General features: G+C 39.2%; 1 protein-coding gene across 1 annotated transcript in view; it reads right to left on the bottom strand.

The window, feature by feature from the left end:
• LOC576134 (sodium-coupled monocarboxylate transporter 1) overlaps positions 1-12,500 on the bottom strand; it is a gene marked incomplete in the record, with an annotated part of 19,137 nt that overhangs the window by 1,161 nt on the left and 5,476 nt on the right. The window contains 9 exon segments of the mRNA XM_030991889.1: positions 232-362; positions 847-947; positions 2,277-2,497; positions 2,918-3,004; positions 3,821-3,888; positions 4,843-4,955; positions 7,438-7,526; positions 8,138-8,267; positions 9,165-9,305. Coding sequence (XP_030847749.1) covers positions 232-362; positions 847-947; positions 2,277-2,497; positions 2,918-3,004; positions 3,821-3,888; positions 4,843-4,955; positions 7,438-7,526; positions 8,138-8,267; positions 9,165-9,305 — 1,081 coding nt within the window.

Raw genomic sequence — 12,500 nt, 5'->3', positions numbered from 1 at the left:
AGTATAGGAGGAGGAGGAGGAGGAGAAGAAGAAGAAGAAGAAGAAGAAGAAGAAGAAGAAGAAGAAGAAGAAGAAGAAGAAGAAGAAGAAGAAGTTGTAGAAGTAGCAGTAGCGGCGGTGGTGGAATTAGTATTACTCGCCGGATACAATGCTGTGCTGATAATGAAATAAGTAGCACACATACGGTATTTATCAATAAGTTGTCTAAAAAAATGCAATAATTGTACTTACATCATCCTCTTTGTACTCCTCCCCTACCCCACACCGAAGTGGTATCTTCCATTTCTCTGGTAGATAGCAGTACATCTTATCGACGACTGGACATATTAAACGGGGGTCTAGTTGCTTCGGATCCTGTGGACCTGTTTTATGTGAGGATAAAAACATTTGTCAATGTACTGTATGTCTCTGTCCTTGAGGTTTATTATAAGAATTTATTGATATGATATCAATAATCCCACTAAATATATAAACAATTGTTAAAGGAAACTTAAATAATACTGATTTCTATGAGAATGAAAAAAGTGAGATATGTTAGTGTGGCAGAATATCATGGGATGGCTCTTTCAATGCCTTCATATTCAAAATATAGCCGAGATGTTTGTGTTTGAACCAGCCTTTAATGCCACATTTCTGTGTATAGTCTATGTGGCTTTCAGTAAGATTAAGTCACATTCTTATCGTTTGGTGATCCTAAACCTCACAGTATACACCAGTTATCTTCATGTGCTGCATAATCATCCCTTTCCAACTGATTCAGACTGTTTCGTTAACGATGCCATCGCTTTCTTTGGCCAATACTCAACTTTATAATTGAATTACATCATGTATTGGATATAGCCATACCAGTTAAAAAGCTAACGATGTTAGCAACGAAAACCGTAATCATCCATGAGCTCACTCCATACCACGTGTAAGAAAGCTTGTAGAAATTCATCAAAGCAGATCTGAAACGATAAGCAAAGCAGGATATTCTTCACGGCTGTCTCGAACTTGATGGTGTTGGTGATGGTGATGATGATGTTGGTGGTGATGGAGATTATGGTAGTGGTGGTGGTTGTGGTGGCGATGGTGGTGGTGGTAATAATGCTGGTGGTGGTGATGGTGGGGGTGATGATGGTGACAGTGGCGGATCCAGGGAGGGGGGCCCCCCCTTGAGAAAAAAATCATGTAAAATCACGTGATTTTTTACCTTTTTTGGGCGCTCAAGGGGGGGGGGGGGGGGGGGGTGCAAATTGAAAAATTTTTGAGGATAAAAAAAAAAAATGTGCTCACTGCCCCCCCCCCCCTCCCCCCCCCCCTCCCCCCCCCCCCCCCCCCCCCCCCCCCCCCCCCCCCCCACTGAGCGAATTTTTGGCCGGCGCGTTTTTCAAATTTTCGGGAGCAAAAAAAAAAAAAAAGTTGGGCCCCCTCCCCTAAGAAATCCTGGATCCGCGCCTGGATGGTGATAATGCTGGTGTTGTGGGGTGGTGTTAGTGATGGTGGTAGTAATGGCTATGATGGTAATGGTGGGGTCGGTGGTGTCGATGGTGATGATGATGGTGGTAATGGTGGTGATGGTGGTGACGGTAATGATAGTGGCAGTGGCGGTAGTGGTGGAAAGGTGGTATTAATAATTATGATATGGTAATGGTGGTGTCGGTGGTGGTGATGATGGTGTAATAGTAGTGGTGATTGTGGTGGTAATTGAGGTGATGATGATGGTGGTGGTGGTGGTGGTAATGGTGGTGATGGTGGTGACGGTGGTGACGGTAATGATGGTGGCAGTGGCGGTGAGGGTGGTGGTGGTTGTGGTAAAGGTGCATGGTAGTAGATGGTAATGGTGGTGTCACTGGTGATGCTGGTGGTAATGGCGGTGGTGGTAATGGTGGTAGTGGTGGTGATGATGCTAGTGGTGGTGATGGTGGCGGTAGTGATGGTGGTGACGGTAATGATGGCGGCAGTGGCGGTGACGGTAGGGTGGATGTAAAGGTGGTAGTAATGGTTATGATGGTAATGGTGGTGTCGGTGGTGGTGATGATGGTGATGATGGGGTGTTGTGATGGTGGTGGTTGTGATTTGTGTGTGATTTCTGACCGAATCTGCCGACAAATGCAAAGTCATCACCACATAACAACGAATATAAAATAGCTCTCAAGTTTTACAATTAGCCGACAAAGATAAAATAAATTTAGAAAAGCAACTAGACTGCAAATTGTTGAAGCGAACTCCACCCCAAATATTTTCCCAACGTAACATAATCTGTATGAGAAAGTTAGATGATTATTTCTGGTTACTCTTTTGGAACAGTCGTCGTGAACTCATCGAAGATAGATGTCATCATGGAGTCCGTCGCTGATAAGTACGTCGCGTTCATCATGGAATCCGTCGTTATGTTCGACATCGGGCATTGGTCGGTTGTGAGGGGTGGGTCATCGGGTGGGTTAGGGTAGAGCTGTACCCCAATGCCGAGCCATAAGGAATAAGATAGACCGAGGAGGGTTCCCACGGTGACACCCTGAAACAGAGACATACCGAGAAGGAAGAAAAAAAAGTATTTCACTTACTCATTTAAAAAAAATCAATGCATCAGGAGATTCATGTTGTGTAAAATACATCAAAAAATCGCCCCTCTATCGAGGTTTAATCACAGTAAAATAGATTCAGACATTTCCTAAGTATTGTTCTACCCATGGGTGTTAGTAAAATATTTTACATTTTATAAGGGGAGGGGGTTGCCGGAAGGAAAATATCCAAATTGAGCCATCAACAAAAGGTCCTCAGCTATTCAGATTTGCACATGGGTTTAGAAACAGGTCGTCGTATTTATAAACATGGTCCGAAATATCAATTTCCGACGCAAGCAAACAAAGAGTAAAACAAGCACTTCTCTAAACATGATACATCAATTTTTCATTTACAAGTAGAATTTACTAACCTTTGAAGTGACCCATGGAAAGAACATACCACTTGAGAACAGACCTAGAACAGGACCTCCAAATATGCCGAAGATGTTCATCGAAAACTAAAGAAAGAAAAGTCAGGGTAGAGAGAACAGCCATGATTACAAAGACAATGATGCTCCTTTTGCATTCGGATGCAATGGAAAAGAAATGTCGGTCTACGAATATTTTCTTGGCAGCATGTGTAACAGGCCCAGAAACATCTATAATATGCGCCCTCTATTTCATCATGTACGCTGTAAATAAGCCACTTCGGAGATGGCACTTGATCAAAAGATCTCCAAATATCCATAGATCTTTTCGACATGGAGACGTCCCACTTGTGCATTTTAGAATAATCGCTGCCAAAGTGATGGAGGTCCTTCATAACTACCTTTTTGTTTAGCCTCTTGAAATATTACATTCACCTGTGTATCATAGAATCTAATGCCGCGCCGGTGCATAAAGTTAATGAATAACATAAGTTCATGAACACGTATCCACCAATCGAATCGACAGGTTTCACAGTTTTGTACCAATGACATTCATCGGCCATGCGCAGATAGTATCTCCGAAGTAGCTTATTGTATATTGATTGATTTGTTAACGTAATTAATAATACAAATGCTTTTAAAGATTAACTATGGAGAGGCAGAGGAGAAGTAGAACCTTAAAATAGCTTTATAACTTTCATGAACACGTATCCAGCAATCGAATCGACTGGTTTTACAGTTATGTAAAAAATTATTCGGCCATGCGCAGATAGTATCTCCACAGTAGCTTATTGTATATTGATTGATTGAAAAAAAATATATATGGTACGAATGCTTTCAAAGATTAACTATGGAGATGTAGACGGAAAAGTGGAACTCAAACTTGGGATTATAGAAATGTATTACCTGTAAAATAGCACCCATCTGCGAAGCGACTATCGCAGAGAACATACTGATAACACCAAAAGCCATTGCTGACAGGAGAGAAAAGCAAAGAGCAGGATTAAAAACCTAACATGATATTCGTCACGCACTCTCTTCCCCTTAACCCACGAGAAGGACAGCCCATGAGACCGACAATCCATCACTGAGACCGACAGCTCACCGGACAAGGACAGTCTCATAGGCAAGAGGCGGATTAAGCCGGCGGCAATAGGGGGGGGGGGGGGGGGGGCAAATCTGGAGGTTTTTTTTGCGCCGACCCGGCCGGCCGGTGAATAAGCTGGGGGGGGGCAGCTTTTTTTTTTTAAAGGTAAAATTTACGTTAATATCCTTAAAAAAAACTTGGGGGGGGGGGGCTAGGGGGCCGGTAGAATCGGCCCGTGGATCCGCGCCTGTCATAGGCCGCCTATATCCACTTTTTTAAAGGCCTTTAAGCCGACGAAAAACGAGACCGACAGTCCACTACACCGACATCTTTATTTCTTCCCTTGTTTATTTATTTGTTTTAACCTACTGATTATGGACCCTCGGTCGCTATAGGAACTTTGAAACTTTCTCCTTTCTTTTGTAAATCTGTATGATCATAATATATATCTATATATTAGATTATGAACCTATGCATCATTTACCGTGACTGGTCGCTTCCACCTTTTTTTAAACTTTATATTTCATATGACTTTTTATATCACTTATGTTTGTATATAGTTTGTCATTAAGTCACATTTTATTTGTGACGCCTTGTAGTACTGTGCAATCGCAGATAGTATCATATATTCTCATTGTTTGTAATATCCTTTCTCTCAGAATGATCAATAAAGTATATTTTGCGAATAAAAAAATTATATGTTGTATGAATTCTTGTGTATAGTTTCTTTGCACTTGTGGCACTTAAAGATATATTATTACTCGGGTCATCGGATTCAGGCTTGCCGCCACTCAATGTATTTTTATGTAGAAACACTGATCGCTAAAGTGTCTTTTCATACCGAGTCCTTTTGTGATCCATGTGTAGCGACTATCCTCGATGTTTGGCCAGATAGTTTTGACGACATCTTCACCGGCTACAGCAGCTAAGGCATTCAAACCTGAAGAGATAGTGCTGAGAGAAAAAACTCACATAATCATTAAGGCATCGTTTAACAATGTAAAATCTGAGCTACATGGCCCTACGTATATCAGTTTCTGTGATATGGTGTAATATTGAAGCCCTAAAGAAAAATTGCGCTTCAAAATGATCATGAAGTGCCTCAAAAAAAAAAAAATCTTTGAGTGACCGGCTTTACCATACTCATTTTTCCCAATAGACTGTAGTGTTATGAAAATCGTTAGGAAAACGAATTCTGAAATTTCTAATTCCAATCATAGATATCTTGATAATCAGACAGGCGATTGGCTTGCGAAAGTCACGGGATTCATGTATGACCTAAAAGTTTATAATTATGATTGCAGCGTGAGCTAAATAAATGATTTTTTTAAAGTATCTGAGACAAAGTTACCGGATCCCTTTAAGTTAGGCCCTTTTATAGGAATGTTTATCCATTATATGAACTTGAACTTCTCTCGGTTATGCAGCTTAGCTTAGGGAGTTCAAACATTTAAAATAAAATTCCTTTGGGGATTTTCAGGAAATTTTCGGCTGATTTTAAAACTTAAATCTCTTTCAGTTATCCCTGATTTTAACCAGGTAGAATGTGCGGTTGGCATGGACAAAATTCATGGGGTTGCGCGGCTGTGGATTGTGCTTTTAGGCATTAAACAGAACATGACATTTGGCGGAGTAAATTCTCCACTATTTCCTACTTTTGGATGTCAGACCTACACTGTCGCTTATAAAGGTGGAATATTTTTTTTTATCCCAATTTATGGAATTATTTTTAAAATAATTTAAAATAATAGATCTAAATAATAGTATACATTCTCAGATTTTATTGAATAATAATTTGCCAATATGTGTTTTGCGTGACTGCTAAAGCATGAATATGCTACTATGCTTATCAACTAGGGGACCTATGCCCTTAAGTCATAAATGACAGTAATGAGGATTAATGCCCCCACAAAAGGGCACTAATATAGCACATCGACACGGTGTTGATCCTGAGGCCTCACAGTTACGAGGCCATTGCTTTGTCACTGAACCATGACTGTACGCAGCGGGGGCTAGGGTAGGGGGCAGTTTCCATAAATTAAAAAAAAAACAGAAAATGCAATAAATTTTCAATAATTTATTGCATTTTACCCCGGTCCCCAACATAAAAAAATCCTCTGGACGGCCATGCATTATGGCTCAAGGCATGGACACACAGAAGATTTTTTTATGTTGGGGACCGGGGTAGAATGCAATAAATTATTGAAAATTTATTGCATTTTCTGTTTGTTTTTTTTATTTATGGAAACTGCCCCCTACCCTAGCCCCCGTTGCGTACAGTCATAGTTCAGTGACAAAGCAATGGTCTCATAACTGTAAGGCCCCAGGATCAACACCGTGTCGATGTGCTATAATAGTGCCCTTTTGAGGGGCATTAATCCTCATTACTGTCATTTATGACTTAAGGGCATAGGTCCCCTAGTTGATAAATATAGTAGCATATACATGCTTTAGCAGTCACGCAAAAAAAACACAAATTGGCAAATTATTATTCAATAAAGTCTGAGAACGTATACTATTATCTAGATCTAGTATTTTTAAATTATTTTTAAAATAATCCATAAATTGGGATTAAAAAAAAATATTCCACCGTTATGAGCGACAGTGTACTTAAATACGTTTGGGATGGGTGCCTTGGGATGGTTGCCATATCGTCATTCGGTATAGCATCAATAACACAGACTCTTATGACTACGGTCATTCAAAAGAATACTCCCCTATCTAAAATAGTAATTCGCAGTCACAGGTTGTAAAACACCTTTAGAGTTTTATTCCGATTCATGTGAATTTTATATGTTTACCAGAAGAACAAATATACATGTAGAACTATAAACATTATTAAACAATAGATTTCAAGATGATCACCGTCTAGTTTATAGAGGTCAAAAAGTCGAGGACTCTGAGATAATAGGCCTCAACTAAATAGGCCTCAACTTTATATATTATTTGTATTGAGATAGCCTGGTAATATAAATCAGCTGAATTTTTTTCGGGCTTAAAGATAAACTTTATAGTACTGGTAATGCGATCGTATTGTGAAAGAAAAGGTGTGAAAAGTATCAGACACAGTTGATCATGTAGCATGTAAGTATTGGTGTGCACTGCAAGGTTCTGGAGTCATCAAAATCATAATAAATTTGACCGAGTCTTGGTAAAGTAACAAGCACTCACATAGAAAGCTATATATGGGACATCACACATGGTGTCGGGGCTAGTACCTTGATTTCCCTGTCTTTCTATGCTCATTACTCAGCCAGTATACATTTTCTTCCAAAATTGTTTGGCACATGTCATTTATTTGTAATCTTGAACATTCAGTGTAAGTTTCGTTTGATTCTGTGAGATTTTTTTTTATTTTTTTTACCAGTACTGGAGTTTATCTTTAGTATAACACGGCCATTAAATTTTGCATGATTGTGTGATGATGTGTGTTTACCTTAAAGCTGCACTGAATACTGCTGATGTAAGCAAACCAGGAAGTCCAGGCATCGAACCGAAAAGATCCATGATAAAATAAGGCATCATCTGTCAAAATAATATATATTTATGAAATGTCAAACTGCAATGGGACCAGTAAGAAGTATTATTACTTCTAAAGGTGGTAACATTATAATGTTTTTACAAATAAAATGTCTATTTTGAAATGTTACCTTGAGCTTTAAATGATTAAAGAACTAAACTAACTTTTTTTTTAAGCGTTTGGGTGGTAGTATCTTGGTTTGTACATTCTCATTTTTCTTTGTTTATATACTTATGTTCTTGTTTGTTTGTCTTTAATTATTTCTATGTTATAATACGGTTATCTTATAATTGTACATGTATTTTGTTTTGTTATGCACGGACCTGCAGAAGAACAGCCTTTGGCTGAAGGTGGTGCCGTGCAAAAAAAAAATCAAAATAAAATAAACTGAACTGACTTTAAGACTTTTTTTTGGGGGGGGGGGTGTAATTGTTTGATCGACCTGTTGTCGGTGGATTTGGGCTCGTTGGTATGCATGACTCAGGTATACGCCTACTTTATGCAAATTTGCTACCTTACCTATACAGTACTTCAGTTGCTATTTTCCCGAAATATTCCTCTACTACTGATTAAAGAATGCCTTACCATGGATATAAAACGTTCCTGGATAACGAACCTGATCGTGGCTTGCTACAGCACCATGAAGCTTGGGATCACATCCAGCGTAATTAGCATACATGACCACGCCCACTATATGGGGTAACACTTGTACCACTATCATACCAATCGTCGCAATGAAGATGGCTCTGGAAAAATTGGAAATAATTGTAAAAAGGGTAGATGAGGCCATTATGACCATATGACAAATTTAATAATGACTTAATTTAATTCAATTACCTCAAAAATAGAACGCTATATAAATAAATATAATGACCCTTAGCAATCTAGCTGACCTTGATAATCAATAGTCCAAGTCGTCTTTGCGTAAGGTCCTAAACTTTAAAATTGTGTAGACTACGGATTAGATACAGTGTATCATTAAAATTTGCTTCTAAATTGTGTTATTAATTTAATCATATACCATTGGCAGCAGACGTACAAGTATTTCATAAATGGACACACTGTAACACAACTTGGCACTTATAATGCTGCCAAAGGAACGACTTTGCGTTCCGATTGCCGAAGATTCGGACAATAAAGAATGATTCTTGACATTCAATAAAGCATCGCGATCGTCTTATTTTATCTTTCATTTGACACTAATGAGTGGATATTTAAATCTTTTTGAAAGTTTTCTCTAAAATGTCCACACAATAACAAAAATGGTGCTTATAAAGTCTCTGAGCGCTTAAACAAACAGGATACATTGATAAAGAATTGCATAGGCCTATTAAACAAAACTAAAAAGAAATGCAAATAAACCTTCAAATTAAATACATATGAATAAACATCAACGTGAACAGATTAATGGTCCCAGGCCCCTTTGATTAACGGGCAAGGGCAACGCACCCCCCCCCCCCCCCCCCCCCGGGGTCGGAATGACCGCATGCGTGTTACCAAAATGTCCGGTAAAGGTGTACTTTTCACGCACCAAAGTCCGGCTCGTAGTACACAAAAATTGACTTTACACACCGAACTTAGGGGGTGTTTTCAAAATGAGGGAACACGCATATGCGTACCCTAAATAACACTAATTAACTTACATTCTTGCCTTCTGGAGTGAGCCACACGTGAGGTATCTCTGAACCTGGGCCTGGTTCACTCCAAATACACTCGTCCAGTTGAAACCTCCACCAATCACGAGTCCCCAAATGGTGTGACGTATTGTGACGTCAGTACTCCATCTAGAATATCGAGAAAGACATGGAAATCGAGTACCGGTAGTCATTATTTGATGGGTGTTCTCTGCCTTGACTCTGGGGTACTGTTCAGCCATCCGAGGTAGAGATAAACTGGACGATGGATGGAGAGGGGGTGGGGGGGGGGGGGGGGGGGGGGGGGAGGGGGGGGGGGGAGAAGGCATGCAGACTGCAGAGCTGGTCGTCTACTATGTATAGAGACATTTGTGTGTACCTAGTAGATAAGGACCCTCCATCACTAGAGGGAAGAATGAGAGACTACAAAGAGGGAAAGGCATTTAGTTATTTTGCCAGTTTCTGGTTAGGGAGATATTTTTTTCATCTCGTGGGAGAAAGCTGTCTGTAATTCAAAATCATTTAATACTTGAATAAATTTAGTTCATTTTCTAGACTTTTTTCATGTCAAACCGTTGATTCTACTTTCTTGTGAGTATAGTCAGAGGATAGAGAAGTAACACGAGTAAAGAATGAAAAGAAGCTAATATTTGAACGAGGAGGAGAAAATGGAGATTACGTTGTTGCCCATAGAGTTGGAATAATTGTTCTTACCACTTTTTATTAATGATTGTGACCATTTGGTTTATTGTTTGTACATAAAGTCATATGTTATGAGAACTGTATTGATCAATCTAAAGAGTCTTATAGATTGATTAATACAGTTTTTGAGATGATGATGATGATTGTGATGATGGTGAACGAGAAGGAGAAGAGGAGGAACATATCATGAGTTGATGGAGAAAAGATTGATAAAGGGGTTTATCATTACAGAGAGAGAGAAAGAGAGATGGACTAACATGAGGAAGGGAGAGCAAGAATGGAGGCTATGACATAGGGGAAGAGATAGAAATCAAAATAATATTTATACTAACATTTACTAAATTAGAATAGTAAATTAGAAGATAAAGCTAAAGGAAAGAATGCAAACTAAAATTAAGCAAAGACCATCACAATATCGTTTACATTATAATATAAATTAAGTAAAGGTACATGGAAACGTGTACATTTGTAAAATTTAATCTCTTGTTCTCTTAGATCTTCCTCTTCACACCTAATTCTTGCTCTCCCTCTCTATCTCTCCCTCCCCTCTCTGTCTCTTTCTCTCTCCTCTCTCCTTATTATCACTCTTTCTCTTTCATTAAGCGTCGACATCTCTCTCGATGCCTCTCTCTGTTTCTATGATTTTTCTCCTCGTTAAATATTTAAAACATCAGGTCTGTCTGACCTTCCTCTCTTGAATAATCATGAATAACTTCAACTCGGCGTCCTTACATACAGTAATGATTGCTTAGTACTCATCTACAACCTTCTCTGTGTTGTTTTATTTTATTGATAAAATAAATATAACCATGAGATGAATACAAGTTAGATCAATATCAACAGGTTTATGCAATGCATATAGTTGACATCTTAGTTGAAGAAGTAGTACCAACCCCCGCGCCCCCCCCCCCTCCAGAACGGGAACGGAGGTACCATGCATGCGTGTCCCAAAATCTCTGGCTCGTAACAAGAAAAAGATCTGCCCGTATTGACTTTACTCACTGGACTTTTGCTGAGAAGGGGGGGGGGGGGGTACCACCTTTAATGCAAACACATTTAAAGGGATCGGGTAACTTACTCTCAGATTCTGAAACAAAATCCTGGATTTAGCTCATGCTGCAATGATAAATTTAGGTCAGTCAGGAACTCAATGACTTTTACAATCCGATCGCCTGTCTGATTATCAAGATATTTACGATTGGAAATCGAAACCAAATTTTGTGTTTGCCAAACGGTTTTCATAACACTACAGTTTATTGGGGAAACGAGTATGGTAAAAGGGGTCAACAAAGATTTTTACTTTTTAAGGGCACTTCTTGATCATTTTGAAGCACAATTTTGTTAGGGCTTCAGTATTAATACCCCATATCACAGACACTGGTAGCACGTAGGGCCATACGTCCATCTCAGTTTTAACATTGTTATACATTGTTAAACAATGCATTTTACAATACCTTTACAACATACACCATACACCATTTGCTGTCACATGGTTTGAAATCACATTACAGATAATAATTCTACACACTGTGAGGTTTCACCTGTCGTCATTTGATACCCGAAGGACACTTTTTAGGGGCTAAATCTAATTTTTTCACAGGCAAATAACTATATGCCTTCCCCTCTTGTAGTCTCCTCATTATTTTTCCCTCTAGTGATGGAGGGTCCTTATCCATAGGTACATAAAACATAGTAGGCCAGTTCTGCATGCTACCCCCACCCCCCCCCCCCCAATCCATCCATTGTCCAGTTCCTCACAGTGTCTCCTCGGATGGCTGAACAGCTACCGCGTCAAGGCAGAGACACCCATAAAATAATGACTACCGGTACTCGATTTCCAAGCTTGAGTCCCCTCCTTGTAGAAAGTCACGTAACACTTCTGTTGTCCGTTGTGAAATGAGCTCTCTCGTAACATCTACATGCACGTTATCTTCTGTTTCATCGGCCGTGTTCGATGATGCTGCAACTGATAAATATAAGGGAAAAGACAATCATATTAAGTTCGTGACCACAAGAATGATTGTAACAAAAGAATCCTTATCACTTCTTCACACGAAGATGCTCAAGTTGAGCTCATCGATATCAGAATTTATATCCAGATCCAGATCGACAAATCTATCATTTTCATGCCTCTTTTACTTTTTAACACTTAATTGCAATCACTATCTAAATGTCAGCCATTCTAGTAGACCCTATTCCATTATCAATTATAGGATCTAGAAAGTCTATTCATATTTCATGAGACATAATCTCATATTACTGTACATTTCTACCTAAAACACGAGACGAGTGTACTTAAGCAGCTTAAAAGACAATCATTCTACTTAAAATGCACACACATTTGAACATACGGACTAATCTAGGCCTACATTTAATAAAGTTGGATCTCGGCCCACTCTCATTAACGTCGTATTATCAGCTTTATTAGTCATAAAAATGAATAACCACAAACTTTGGTTTTCTTACCGTACAAATGATACTGGATTGGAAGAAAATCACTGCAGATAGCGGACTATGTACAAGATTATGATGTTGATTCGATACGAATCCCGTTGTTTGCAACAGGACAGCTGATCACGGCGAAGGTGAAAATGGACTAGAATTATGTCCCGGCATGCTTTGCGATGAAACAACCGTGAAGGC

The sequence above is a fragment of the Strongylocentrotus purpuratus genome, unplaced genomic scaffold, assembly GCF_000002235.5.
Source record: "Strongylocentrotus purpuratus isolate Spur 01 unplaced genomic scaffold, Spur_5.0 spur5_scaffold_2, whole genome shotgun sequence".
In the NCBI taxonomy this organism is placed as follows: domain Eukaryota; kingdom Metazoa; phylum Echinodermata; class Echinoidea; order Camarodonta; family Strongylocentrotidae; genus Strongylocentrotus; species Strongylocentrotus purpuratus.
This window is presented reverse-complemented; position numbering and strand designations above follow the sequence as displayed.